Source organism: Harmonia axyridis, chromosome 4, assembly GCF_914767665.1.
Source record: "Harmonia axyridis chromosome 4, icHarAxyr1.1, whole genome shotgun sequence".
Lineage (NCBI taxonomy): Eukaryota > Metazoa > Arthropoda > Insecta > Coleoptera > Coccinellidae > Harmonia > Harmonia axyridis.
Window position 1 is genome coordinate 9735521 of NC_059504.1, and position 15452 is coordinate 9750972.

Here is a 15452-nt window from a genome sequence, read left to right on the forward strand (position 1 = left end):
ACCACAGAAAATTTTCAAGTTCTTGAGTATCAACCAAAATTATTACAGTTTTTCTGTAAAATAAAAATTGGATCATTTTTCGATATTGATTTGATGAGGGACTGAAAATATGCTATTGACGTTGAAAAAATTAAGAAACCTAATTCATAAAATTTTTTTGTAGAACCAACAAGGAATAAGAACACAATAGCTATAGTAGGTATGGCTAATTGAATAAAAAATTATATAGAGAATTTTACTCATATTATAGGAAATTTATAATATTGTCATTTCTAATATTGTTACTAAAATCAATCATTCTGTAAAAGCAAGTATGAATCTTAGAAAAAATGGGATTAACACAAAGGAGACTCGAATGATACGTTAGACAGGAAACCGAAAGAATCGATGAAAAGTATTTGATACCTATTTCATCATGGGATAATAATTTTTTAGCGACACCGAATAATATATTAATTTCCACTATGATTCAACGTTAATTATTCTCATTGTCCCAAAGAAACATTCAATTTGTATGAAATCTAAAGCACATGCCCATGTCAACTACTGACCTTGATAATGAATCTCAAAATTTCAAACACCTGGAATTTCCAATCTCATTTCGACATGACATGAAGGTAATAGTAGGCTTTTAACTCACACCTAATGAATACTTACACCGTCTCAATTATTTATTGGGGTCAATTTTCATGATGCATTCTTTTTACATAATACCTTCCAAAACAAGATCGAGAGAAATTCAAATCAGCGTTGGATGTTTCATCGATATAAAAGGGTTAAACCACTTCAATCAATCATTCCAAGTGCGTGGTCCACTAAAAACACAACAACAATGATCAGCAAAGTAAGTATCAATCGAATATTCGATAACATAAATTTTCAATCGAATTTTAAATGTTCATAATTCTAAACTATTATTTTTTTCAGTTCTCCATCCTCTGTTTGGTAGCTTGCGCTACAGCAGTCCCAATTTTTGAGCCTGTTGCTCAATCCTACTCCTCTCAAACCAAACACACTACAGTTACCAATGGAGCAGCTCTAATCAGTCATGTAGCTCCAGTAGCTGCTGTACATGCTCCTGCTAGTTCCTACTCATCAGTAACTTTCGGACACTCCTCTGTACAAGCTGCTCCAGCCATCTCATACTCTGCTCCAGTCTACCACGCCGCCCCAGTATACCAATCTGTCCCAGTTGTTCATGCTGCTCCTGTAGTACACTCTGTTCCTGTAGTACACGCTGCACCTGTTGTCCACGCTCCTATTGTACAAACATCAATCCATGCCGTACCTGTGTACAAACACGTCCAAGAAGAGATTGATGTAAGTGTTACATTTCGGCAGACTGTTTGCTGATCATTATATTTATTAATTGCAACTCATTATGAACTTAACTCTCCTTGTAAATTCCTTACTTTCCTACTTTTTACAATGACTATATTTGTAGGCTCCTGCTTACTACCAATACAAATATGGAGTTGAAGACCACAGCACTGGTGACATCAAATCCCAAGAAGAATCTCGTGATGGTGATGTAGTCAAGGGTTCCTACTCCCTCCATGAAGCTGATGGTACCATCAGAACTGTTAAATACTCAGCTGATAAGAATGGATTCAATGCTGATGTACAGAAATCTGGACATGCTGTTGTTAGCCATGTAGCTCAAGCTCATGCTCTTCTTACACCTGTGTACCACCATTAAACTTTTATAGTTGTTTAGTTTTGTTTAATAGTCATTGTTATATAGTTCTTGTTATGCTGTTTAATTTTTTTTTTGTATCGAATTGTTACGAAATTTTACCTTCATTTTATTGTTACCATTTCTCCACTTGCCATTGTTTTATTTATATGAATTTATGAATAAATCCAAATCATAATTTTCGTGTTTCTGTTTCATATCTGGTTGAGGTTTTGATATTGCAGTATTCCAGTATTCCATCAATAATTGAAGATTATTTATTAATTATGTAAAATAATATTCGAATTATGGGTCCTATATATTCCTGAACATATGATGAAAAAACTTAAAATAAAGAGAAAATTCCAGAGATGTTCAAGAAAGAAATTATACATTACCATCACAAAAAACTTTGCAATTCTAAAGTGAACTCAAATGGAATCAAGAACACTTCAGCAGACAATTAAAAATATTTCTATTACTATATAGTTCTTTTTGTACAAGAGGTAATCAATATTTTAATTTCTTACTAGACGCGGTACTATACTCAATATAGGAAGTTAGCAATCACTTGTTCACATAATTTCTATTCAACTCCGTTTCGACAAAGATATTTTCATCTTCTGAAAGATATGTCACTTTAAGTTCCTTCTATTCATATATGAATAGAAGGAACTAAAAGTTACAACTACATGCATACTTATGCACTAATTATAATTAGTGCATGAGTATGCATATAGTTTGAAATTTACATGAAAATATCAAGAAAAAAACCTATCTGACGAAAATAAAGTCAACAACCCATACGTTTTCCGTTGTGATGAGAGTGATTAAATTATTTTTTTCATACAGGGTGTCCCAGAAAGAATGCGACAAACGAATTCCATGAATTAAGATCATCGTGGAGGACCCGTATCAAGATGTTTCAATCGCCTGAGTGCCTTCGTTTGGGATATACAGGGTGATGTTCTTCTTATGAGTGAAATTTCACTGTTGAATAACTCTTTAATCTTTAATCGACCGAATAATTCCAAATTCTGAAGTTTTGTCACCCTTTACTATCGTCTTCATTCAATATTTCTGAATTCGAGTAAATCAGATCCAGACTAGGAAAATTTCAGACTTTTCCTATTTTCGTGAATATTGGATCACCCTGTACGTGAACATTATAATAATAATGAAAAAACATTACCTTATCAGTGAAATTTTTTTAATTCAATTACTCTGCAACAAATCCACCGAATAATTTTAAATTTTCAAGTTTGGTCGCCCTTTACTATCGCCTTCCTTCAATATTTCTAAAATCGAGTAAATCAGATCCGGACTAAAAATATTTTAGACTTTTTCGATTTCCGTGAATATTGGATCCTCGATTGAAACATCTTGATACGGGTCCTCCATGATGACTTTAATTCATGGTATTCGTTTATCGCATTCTTCCCGGGACACCCTGTATAATATACATACAAATATAATTCTATAAGGTTTATCTGATGTAATCAAGTATTGTACCAGAATCAATCATTGTGTTCAGTTCCAAGAAATAAGAAGTGTCATATCAATAAACATTCTCATTATATTTCATTGAAACCCCAGAAAAAAGTTTTCTTCAAAACTTATTCGTTATTTCCGTGTCACAAAAATATTATTTAGGAAAAGGATATATGAAAGGAATGAAATATAATGTTAATAGCTTATTAGTTTAATTGTTTTGATCCAAATAATTATAATGATGAAAACTCTACCTTACCATATTCAAAAAAGATCCCATTTAAGGAAGTTCCATCTGGATATGATTTCAACGATAAATGCTTATTCATGGATTTCAACACTGAAGCTGAAAGCACTTGACGAATGACATTGAAAATGTATTCCTACATACTGGTTGCATTAAATAATGCCAGTGATAGTGAATTGGAACGTAATAAGGAGAAATATGTGGGTCCAATTCAGAATGTAGGTCAGTTTCCTAAAAGCTTAATTTTTATGTAACAATCCATTCAATTGAATGGAAAGTATCCTTAAAACTCACCAAGGGACACAAAAAACCATAGCACCAAATTTGGTATGATGTATTTTCATCGAACTCAAACATCTGTACTTATATTTTTTCTAAACTAATATTCGTTCCTGGTAGAATTTTCACCATTGAATTATTTCAGATGTTTCTATTGACCTGTTGATTGAGTATTGATAATTTGAGAATTACAATGTGAATATTAAAATACGGTTACATAATTTAATCTTCATATTATTATTATCAATATCCACTTCCATTGATTCTGAAAACAAGGGAATAAAATAATTTGTCTCACTGAAGAATTTGTGAGGACAATCAAACATAATCCAGAAGTCATGTATTGAAAAATAAATTGCTTTCAAATTTAAAAGCAATTCAGATAATTGGTTTATTTTGTTGAGCTTGTTGTTCAGGATGGTCTTGAGTGCATTTGCAAGTTCTTGCAAATTCTTTCCTTCCCGAAGTGATCACAATGCTTTTACTACCATCATTACTAACACATTTCCATGGACAGAAAATAAGCAATATGTAGTTCAAATCATCAGAATAAGATGATCTTAATATCAGTATAATTTCTTCGAAATATTGTGTATTTCATTTCACAATATAAGGTGAGTGAAGGAATTAATAACCCAATGAGTGAAATGCATTAGAATTTGAATTAAAACTTGATTGAAAAGCCTTTTGGTCAAAAGTATTCTCCTCATGAAGATCACTTTGGAAATATAAAAATTAATAATACAATTAAAATATTAAAATTCAATATATTTCGGTATGTTTTTCCGAAAGCAATTTTATCTCGTTGATGATGTATGGGTAGTTGGTACACACTGGCAACATTATGGGAAGGGCAAAATCTCAACGAAGTTTCTGGTTAATTTTTTCTCCAACATGCCGAGAAATCAAACTTCAATAAAAAAAAATAAATACTGAAATTTGCCGAAATGTTCGAGAGAAAATTCACTACAAACTTTGTTCAGATTGTGTTCGTTTCCCTTGTTTTACCGGTGTGTATATATGCCTCGCAGTTGATATAAAAAATTATCAATATATAATATATGACTATTAATATTAACATAATCAGAAAATGAAGAGATATTATGGAAAAAAATTAAAACGTGAAAATCCAAAATCCATCCGAAACAACGAAGAATTTCTGGTTGACGATGCCATCGAAAAGAATGTATGACACTCACCTAAGTAGGCAGTTACTCCGTCAAGTTATTGATGAATGAAATTTTATAGCTAATGTAGGTCATTTCATAAGTGAAGCTTGATTTTTACATAATATTCTTGCTCAGCTTTGAATGAACGTACCGAAGGGGATAATAAATTATCATTGATATAAAAAGGTACACATTGGTCGAAGTAATCACTTCATTGTCTATCAATCAAGAGAAACATACAAAAATGATCAGCAAAGTATGTATACAAATTTATTGAATCAATTCTTCTTAACGAATTTCTCTATCATTTTTCAGATTGCCGTACTCTGCCTGGTAGCATACGCTTCAGCAGTTTCAGTTTATGAACCAGTAGCCCAATCATACTCAACCCAAACAAAGCATACCACCCTTCATACTGCTGGTGCTCTTGTTAGTCATGTTGCTCCAGTAGCAGCAGTACATGCTCCAGCTAGTTCATACTCAACGGTATCTTTTGGACAATCTTCTGTACACGCTGCTCCATCTGTTGCTTATTCTGCGCCAGTTTACCATGCCGCTCAAATCTACCATTCTGCTCCCGTAGTACACTCCGCTCCAGTCTACCATGCTGCTCCTGTAGTACACTCCGCTCCAGTTTACCATGTTGCTCCTGTAGTACACTCTGCACCAGTTGTCCATATTGTGAAACAAGACGAAGAACATAATGTAAGATAGTGTCATTTAATTTTTTTGAAATATTTTTACATTATAAGTATTTGTAGGCTCCTGCTCACTACCAATACAAATATGGAGTTGAAGACCACCACACCGGTGACATCAAATCCCAAGAAGAATCTCGTGATGGTGATGTAGTCAAGGGTTCTTACTCTCTCCATGAAGCTGATGGTACCATCAGAACTGTCAAGTACACTGCTGATAAAAATGGATTCAATGCTGATGTACAGAAATCTGGACATGCTGTTGTCAGCCATGTAGCTCCAACTCATACTCTTCTTACACCTTTCTACCACCATTGAGATCTTTAGAATATGAAATTGTTATTTGTTGATTAGTTTTCGTTTTTAATTCAATAAAATATTGATTATATTTGTATTATTTTCTTATTTTTTATTTGAATAATTCATCCCAAAATGCCCATCCACTGTACCTATAACATTGTCTATCCTCTTATCTACAGGATTGCAAACCATACTGACTTTTACGTAATAAATTTTTCCACTGAAAATGAGTGCAATTCAACGAAAATAAATTCGAGAGGTTACGTTATGAATATAATCGAAACAGAGGTTTCCTGATTATCCTCAGGGTATTTATTCATTTTAATGTTGTCTAGCTTAGAGGCTTAATTCATTTATGTCTAACTACCACATTAACTTGATTGTTTATTCTTCTCTTTTGCGAATATTAGTCTTTCAATCAGAGACCAATTAATTATAGGTTTTTTGGCATGTGTTTAATTGTGTTAATGAGAAAAAGATTTGTACCTAAGGGGCATTAGTAATGATTAATTCGTAAATAATTGGTCCTACCAATCAATTTTATGAGTAACTATTGTTTGAATCGAATGAAGCAATTTCATTTTTGTGGTTCAAAAAATTATTAAGACGACATGTTCCTTCGAAATTTCAGTTAACGACTGCTAAGTAAAAAGCAACTTTATTTCGAGGATTATTGCGTAGCAGCAAATAATCAGTTATTTGTTGTAAAAAATGTCGAATGTTCCTCATCAATTCTGAAGAGAGAAACCTTTGTGTTGAATAGGCCAGCTTCCTCAATTGTCTCCTCATTTATTTGAATATTTGTTCACCTATTCCTTGATGACGGGTAAAAATGGAAAACATTTTTTGTATATTTGTTTCTGCTCAATCGACTTTTATTTACCATATCTTGAATGACCAATATAAATTTATAAAAAAAATTTTTACACCATCTGAAAGAATATTCAAATTCGAATGAAATATAGTCAAAATTTTTTTTAAGTTTCTTTATGGTGACCCTATAGTCAAGCCTATAGGATGGCGCCAATACCTTCCATGAAAAACGGCTCCTTCAAGAACACACCAAAAGAACTGACATTAAGATAAATAATCCTTTATAACTTTTGAGATTCAAATTGAAGAATTTATTTAATAATTATAATATGAAGTTTCTGATATTAAATGTTGTTTTCATAGCAACAAAAGATAACCCTGAATAAACAGGGCCATGATATAATTTCATCTCTTGCTCAAATCCTTAACTAATTCCAAACAGCTCAATTAGGATACATCACAAGCAGAAAAACCAAGACACAAAAACGTTTGAGGTGAGAAATCAGTTGTAATGAACAAACTCATATAATTAAATAAGTAATTATATCTATTACTTCTATGAGTTAGTTGTACATTGTCAAAAAGCAACCACGAAAATATTTCGTAGAAAAATTCTATCGAATTATATTTTATGCTACTTCACAAGATCGAATAAAAACATCTTGCTCATTCAACAAAGAGGGAAGTAACTTAATTTTAGTAAGCGACCGTTCTCATATTAGAACCATAGAAAATTCAATCAAAATATGAGAGAAAAAAATACTCAATAATATACATTACCTTCGTTAAATTTCCGATCGGGTTGAGATTCTGCACAACCGTTTCAATCACAATTTGTTGTCGATGCGGAACCAAAACCATTGAAAAGTCAGTGATGAAGGGTGCAATTGAGACATGAATGAACAAGCCCTGAAAAGCTCCTGAATTCACGTCAGTGCTTTTTCTATTTCATAACATTTGTCAAAATTTAGCAGCTGAAAATCATATTAGTGTTGACGACATGAGTTAGAAATAAGAGTTTTTTTCACTAAAATACGAGGCGTTGCTGAAGTATTTTGTAAATTGAATTAGGATGGATCGATGAATAATTTCGTGAAAGAATTACAATAATTATCGGGTTATCGAACGGAATATCCATAAGCATGTCCTTGGACAGATCGAATGAATAATACATATTTAATTAACTACAATCAAGTTTTTGGTGAATGAAAACGTACGTCGATTGCAAATGTGGGTCATTTAAGTGAAGCTTGATTTTTACATAATAGACGATGTCAATTCTGATCTACTTGAAGGGGTACACAATTCTTAATAATATAAAAAGGTACATTCCTCGATCATAACAGTACATTAATCGTGTTCAAACCGTCAAGACTACAAAGATGTTCAGTAAAGTAAGCACCCTATCTCAGAGACTTGCGAATTTTTCAAAAACAATGACGTAACAATAGTAAACAATAATACATGTCCAGAATGAGTTATCTCAATTACATTTTATCATTTTCGGAATAATATTTTGACACAATTTATCTTCTCAATTACAGATTGTCTTCCTCTGCTTAGTAGCTTACGCTACCGCAGTTTTCGAACCAGTTGCTCAATCATACTCATCCCAAACAAAGCATACCACCCTTCATACTGCTGGTGCTCTTGTTAGTCACGTTGCTCCAGTAGCTGCAGTACATGCTCCAGCCAGTTCTTACTCAACAGTATCTTTTGGACAAGCTTCTGTACATGCTGCTCCATCTGTTGCTTATTCTGCTCCAATTTACCATGCCGCTCCAGTCTATCATGCTGCTCCTGTAGTACACTCTGCACCAGTTTACCATGCTGCTCCTGTAGTACACTCTGCACCAGTTTACCATGTTGCTCCTGTAGTACACTCTGCACCAGTTGTCCATGTTGTGAAACAAGACGAAGAACATAATGTAAGATAGTGTCATTCAATTTTTTTAATATTTTTACATTATGAGTGCTTTTAGGCTCCTGCTTACTACCAATACAAATATGGAGTTGAAGACCACCACACCGGTGACATCAAATCCCAAGAAGAATCTCGTGATGGTGATGTAGTCAAGGGTTCCTACTCCCTCCACGAAGCTGATGGTACCATCAGAACTGTCAAATACACTGCTGATAAAAATGGATTCAATGCTGATGTACAGAAATCTGGACATGCTGTTGTGAGCCATGTAGCACCAACCCACTCTATTCTGACATCTTTGTTCCACCATTAAGTTTTCTTGTGTAATTGTTGATTGTTATTTAGTGTTTGTTTCTTCTGTTTTGTATATAATAAAAAATTATCTCTATTTTTGTGTGTATTCTTTTGGTTATATTGATTTACAGAAAATTATCGTCCTAGTTTCAGTGTGACAATATTTGAATACTCAATTCCCAGAACACCCAAACACGAGCTCAAGGTGGTTCAAAATGCTCAATCAAATAATATACTTACTTTATGCACATACCAAACGCAGAGGTCAACAATTCTATGTAATATTTCTCAGGTATTGATTCATTTCAATGTTGCTTTTGCTTAGCTTATGGGCCTCATTTAATTCAATATACCATATTAATTCAGTATATTGTTCCTATTTTGTGAATTCCAGCCATTATTATTTGAATGAAATAAAATAATTACATTATTATTGATCTAAAAAACACAGTATCTATTAATTTTTTTATTGCACGACAGTTCTTTTGAGATTCCAATCATCGATAGCTCAGTAAGCAGAATATTTTTCAATCGAAATTCGAATTATTTCAAACATTGGTATATGTAACAGCACATAATAGGCTTGTTGGGAAACAATGTATTTTATTTGCTAACTCTGAAAAAAAATTCTGAATGATGTACACCATTAATTTCAGAGGGACAAATTATTTTTTCTGAATAGCCAAAACTATCTGAATTGGTTTTCCTGTTTATTTGAATATTTGCACACATTTTCTTAAATGATGGATTAACAACACTATAAATTTACAGAAGATTTTTTCATTTCATTAGTTGTATATTTATTTATGCCTACTCATTCAAACGTCTTATACTTTAAATATTGCATACTAATAAAAATTAATTGTAATTTTTTTCCGAACGTCTGAATCAATCAAGAAGAAGAGGTTCTATTGTATATTTTCATGTGAGCAAAACAGGGCCGTCGCTAGGGGGTAGGCAGGGGAGGCGACCGCCTAGGGCGGCAAAATTCTGGGGCGGCATTTCAATCTTGATCAACAAAAATCATATGTGTAGAAATTCAAAGTAAGAAATGAGATTTAAATCGGTTAGAAACAACACGAAATATACAGACAATTTAATCAACATTTTAAACTATCAAAGGTGCCGCATTATACACAACAACTCATAAATATCCAGATGTCGTGTAAACCCTCTCACAGCTGTTTACTGTTTACGAGATATTGCTGCTAAAAAACAGGCGTGTCGGCCTTCTCTTTGTACACTGCTCAATTTTATTGCTTTATTAGGGTAGTCGGTGGAGAATATTTTTCTCTAGAATTCTTCAACCAGAATGCCTATTCCCAGATGAATGCAAAATATACGAGAAACGTTTCCATTTCATCATTTCCTTCCTAAGAAATACATATCTGAGAAGTTTATTTTATTTTATACCACGTTCCATTATATAACAATATTTTTTTGATCGTACTGTATGTGCAAAGTGAGTGTTATATTCTGAATTTTTCGATTTGCCTTTGGATTTAAGGATTTCAAAGTAGATTACTGAAGGTAAGTTCTATAAGTTTTTATTTTCATCATTTCCTTATTATTATCATTTTTCGGCACTGGGAAGTACCTACGTTCGAAGCGTCGGATGATGAGATAGACTTAATAGAAAAAATCATATTCATTTATTTCAAAATAGGTATAATGTTCCCAAAGAAATATGATCCGTGTTTCTTTCAGGTACGTTTCCGGGGTGGTAGTAGTGCGCCCCAAAACTGTCCAGGCGCCCCCTGGAGAAAAATTGGGGCCCTTAGATTCAGTTACGATATTCTACTTTATGAACAAAAATTCACATGTTCAAAATGTAAGGTGCCGAAAGAGAAAACAAAAATTTCAAGATAATATTTTTCTAAAACGTTCTCATACTTCCCTCGCCCGGAACTTTCAATTGCCCCTTGAAGAACTTTTTCTTAATTAAATACTGAATCAGGGCCCGCTCTGGAGGCTGGCTAATTGGCATTTTGCCGGGGCGGCAAATATTGGAGGGCGGCATTTTCAATTTTTTTCAGAAATCCGAATTCCAAGAAGAAAGTGTTGAATACTTTTTTTTAATTTCAAAGAATTTCACACATTAATTAGTTTTGGGATTAGGGGTGAGCGCATTCGAATTTGAAATAATGGTTCATCCGTATCATCCGATTGTTACACACTATCATCTTAAAGATAAAAAACAAAATGTTCAAGCGTTTTATAAAGTCGGAACTCAGCAGAAGAACCTGAGACCGCAGAGCTTGTTCTAGAGGGGCGGCAGATATTGGAGAAAGGTATTTTCTACTTTTTCCGAGGAATCTACTAGATTCCTAAAAAATTGTATTGAATAATTTTATTTTACTTTCACCGTGTTTTTTGTTGGATTAATAACTTGATTTTTTTAATGCTGAGTGGAAATTGGAATGTTATTTCAAATTCTATAAATCAATTATATTTTAAAATAATGTTAGCAACTTGTTGGTTTTGTTTATATTTTTTCTATGTTATTATAATTAAAATTTTACAAACTGTCGCCTTCAACTTTTTCATATTTCGGTAGAAGACCCCGATAACCCAAAATCATTTTTTTTGCATTCTGCAGAGTTGACTGTTAGGGCGGCAAATTGGGTATTTGCCTAGGGCGGCAATTTGGCTAGCGACGGCCCTGGAGCAAAACCACAAATAGCAATATCAGACTGTTGCTCATATCAAAGTGTAATGTGCATTCATAGACATAGAATAACATAGGCAGCATATTGATAAAAAACATGAAGTACCAGCTTTAGGCAAAGGACTTTACGGGCATTGTTTTCTTTAATAACTTTTGCATGCCCGTGAGATAGTGCCAATACCATGAAAAACGACACCTTCAAAAACATACAAAATGAACTGAAAATCAGATAATCCTTTATCATTTCAAAGATTCACAAAAAGGCAGTTCTTCATTCAATGTATTAGTACAAAAAACATAAATTCTCTAATATTGAATGTTGATTTCTATTGTAACAATGTATCTTCGAATACACAAAAAGGATGGAATTCTACCCATCAAGATTGATTATTGGTCAAATTCTGTACTACCTAATCCAAAACAATGCAATTGAGTTTTTGCAGGAGCGAAAAAACTAGAAACACAATAATTGCAATTTCTGCAGGATATTCAGCAAAATATATGGCAGTCCTTTTCTGCTCTGTATTCTTTATAACTTGCCAAGTTAATTTAACCTACTTGAGCCGGTTAAAGTATAAAAAATAAGTGCTGAGTTTTGGAAATATGTACTTATTTTATTAGTCGAAATTTGGACATATTCTCAACAATAAATCGACATAATACAATAGATTATAGATTGGCACTTTTGATACTGGATTTTACTCTATTATGGAAGAAATTGCGATGATGATCAGAATTAACTCAATTGATCCTACTATAAAAATGAATTTGGAATTGATTCATTCAATAGTTTCAGAGAAGAATTACGGACTATCGGACACAATATGCATAGATACTGAACATATAATGTCCTTGAACAGATTGAACGCACTAATCAACTTAAATAACATTCAAGTTCTTGATGAATGAAAACATACGTCGATTGCAAATGTGGGTCATTTTAAGTGAAGCTTGATTTTTACATAATAGGCGATCTCCACTCTGGTCTACTTGAAGGGGTACACAATTCTTAATAATATAAAAAGGTAGACATTGCTCGATTAAAACAGTACATTAATCGTGTCCAAACCGTCAAGATCACAAAGATGTTCAGCAAAGTAAGTTCCACATCTCAAACAACTGTGATTTTTTTAAAAACAATTAATGCCATTGACGATTTATCCTGAACATATTTTATCATTTCCGGAATGATTTTTTACTATTGACCCTTTTTAATTTCAGATTTTCTTCCTCTGCTTAGTAGCTTATGCTACTGCAGTTTTCGAACCAGTTGCCCAATCATACTCAACCCAAACAAAGCATACCACCCTTCATACTGCTGGTGCTCTTGTTAGTCACGTTGCTCCAGTGGCTGCAGTACATGCTCCAGCTAGTTCATACTCAACAGTATCTTTTGGACAAGCTTCTGTACACGCTGCTCCATCTGTTGCTTATTCTGCTCCAATTTACCATGCTGCTCCAGTATACCATGCTGCTCCTGTAGTACACTCTGCTCCAGTCTTCCATGCTGCTCCTGTAGTACACTCCGCTCCAGTTTACCATGTTGCTCCTGTAGTACACTCCGCTCCAGTCGTCCATGTTGTGCAACAAGACGAAGAACATAATGTAAGACAGTTTCATTTAATTTTTTTTTCAAAATTTTCACCTTATGAATGTTTCTAGGCTCCTGCTCACTACCAATACAAATATGGAGTTGAAGACCACCACACCGGTGACATCAAATCCCAAGAAGAATCTCGTGATGGTGATGTAGTCAAGGGTTCTTACTCCCTTCATGAAGCTGATGGTACCATCAGAACTGTCAAATACACTGCTGATAAAAATGGATTCAATGCTGATGTACAGAAATCTGGACATGCTGTTGTAAGCCATGTTGCTCCAACTCACTCTATTCTGACATCTTTGTTCCACCATTAAGTTTTCTTGTGTTATTGTTGATTATTATTTAGTGTTTGTTTCTTCTATTTTGTATATAATAAAAAATTATATCTATTTTTTGTGTACTCTTTCGATTATATTGTTTCACAGAAAATTATCGTCCTAGTTTCAATGTGACAATATTTGAATACTCGATTCCCAGAACACCCAAACACGAGCTCAAGGGGGTTCAAAATGCTCAATCAAATAATATACTTACTTTATGCACATACCAAACGCAGAGGTCAACAATTCTATGTAATATTTCTCAGGTATTGATTCATTTCGATGTTGCCTAGCTTATGGGCCTCATATAATTCGAAGTACCATATTAATTCAGTATATTGTTCCTATTTTGTGAACAGATTTGAACAGATACGAATAAATGCTTAAAAATATTAATTGAGTATTCATTTGATGATATTGTTTCCCAAAATAACCATCGATCGTTGGAATGTAAGAATATTTGAATACTAAATTGAATACCCTAAACACCTAAACATGAGCCATAAAAGTGCCTACCTAAGGATCCTTGATTTTATAAGATAATTTATGCACATACTAAAGGTAGATGTCAAAAATTATATTCAAATATTCCTCACGATATTGAATCATTTTAATGTTGTCTAGTTTATAGGCTTCATTTAATTTTAACTACCATATCAATTTGATATATTTTTTTTATTTTAAGAATATGAGTCCATCTTAAAAATCCGAATAAATTATAGGATTTTTTGACAAGTATTTTATGATATTAATGAGAAAGAAATTTGTGATTCAATGACATGTTTTATGCTTAGCAAATTAGTCAGTAATTAGTCTTATGTTAATAATTTTCGAAGCGGTTGTCATTTGAATATAATAAAATAATAACATTATTATTTTATGGTAACATTTTCACCTAAAAGAAGACAAGTGTTGATTTTTCGTTCAAAAAATATGAACACGTCATTTCTTTGGATGGACATTCCAGATATCGACAGCTAAGGAAGAAGCCAATATTTTTAATGAAGTTCGATTTTATTTCAATTGGTATGCGCATGGTATGCAACATAATCTACTATTTTTTGGGAAGAAATGTAGCATCTTTGATTTTCGTGAAAAAAAATTTCTAATCAAGTATCGCATCACTAATGGAGAGAATTTTTTTAATAGCCATAAGTGAATGGATCTCTATCGAAAATTTTTCGCTCCTTCGGAATATTTTATGAAATTCCCAAATTCTACTATATAGGGTGTTGAATCTCAAGCTTTCTTGCAGCGCATAAAATTATTTCGTTCATTCTTTCAATTCTTGAAATCCACCGACTAAAAATAATTCTACGAATTTCCATCACCTGACTCCAATAGCTTTATTTTCTGGAGATGAAAATAGTGAAGTTTATTTTTCTTCAATCTACCTCATACAGTCACGTTCAGAGTATGAACAATCCTTCTGGTGTACGTGTATATGGACGTGTAACTATCATTAATGACATTTATTTAAAATATCACGATATTTAAAAATTCTCATTCCACGTAACAAGAACTATTCCCAACTAGTTCTCAATGTACGATTTTTCTGAGAAGTTAGTGGAATTTTACTATGACTCTAAATTTTTGCGAAATTTGCGATAAGTGAAATTACGTGCGAGACACTAAAATCTTTCGATCCTGATTGAAAATTGTCTGCTCCTTCAAAGTTTTTCCATCAAATTCCAAAATTCTACTATACAGGGTATTGAATTTTAGCTTGTGAAAAGTCGCATATTTTTCTTATACAGACTTGAATTTTTGAATCAGTTTAAAGATAAATCGATGAACATAATGGAATAAATCATGCGTTTCAAATATCAATCGAATGCAGGTACCGTGCCATTCAAAAATTATGAGAAATTGAAAATATTGGCGAATAAATTTACTAAATCATCCTGAATCTCGGCGAAGAAGTTGATGAGATTTTTCATATATAGGTTTTTGGAGTCATCTAGGGTAGCT

At 33.0% G+C, this 15452-nt stretch overlaps 1 protein-coding gene across 1 annotated transcript; it reads left to right on the plus strand.

Moving 5' to 3' along the window:
* Positions 1-766: 766 nt before the first annotated feature.
* LOC123677803 lies at positions 767-13550 on the plus strand. Its single transcript, XM_045614512.1, has 8 exons — positions 767-844; positions 928-1320; positions 1445-1693; positions 5177-5566; positions 5623-5871; positions 8019-8066; positions 8217-8600; positions 13221-13550. The coding sequence occupies exons 1-8, from the start codon at positions 833-835 to the stop codon at positions 13473-13475; spliced, it is 1980 nt and encodes a 659-aa protein (XP_045470468.1). The 5' UTR covers positions 767-832; the 3' UTR covers positions 13476-13550.
* Positions 13551-15452: the final 1902 nt, after the last annotated feature.

What these genes read in the sequence shown, in the direction of transcription:
- LOC123677803 (XM_045614512.1), top strand. An exon ending in CTACAAAGATGTTCAGTAAA is followed by an intron (nt 8,067 to 8,216) that starts GTAAGCACCCTA and finishes TCTCAATTACAG; the next exon opens with ATTGTCTTCCTCTGCTTAGT. An exon ending in AACAAGACGAAGAACATAAT is followed by an intron (nt 8,601 to 13,220) that starts GTAAGATAGTGT and finishes GAATGTTTCTAG; the next exon opens with GCTCCTGCTCACTACCAATA.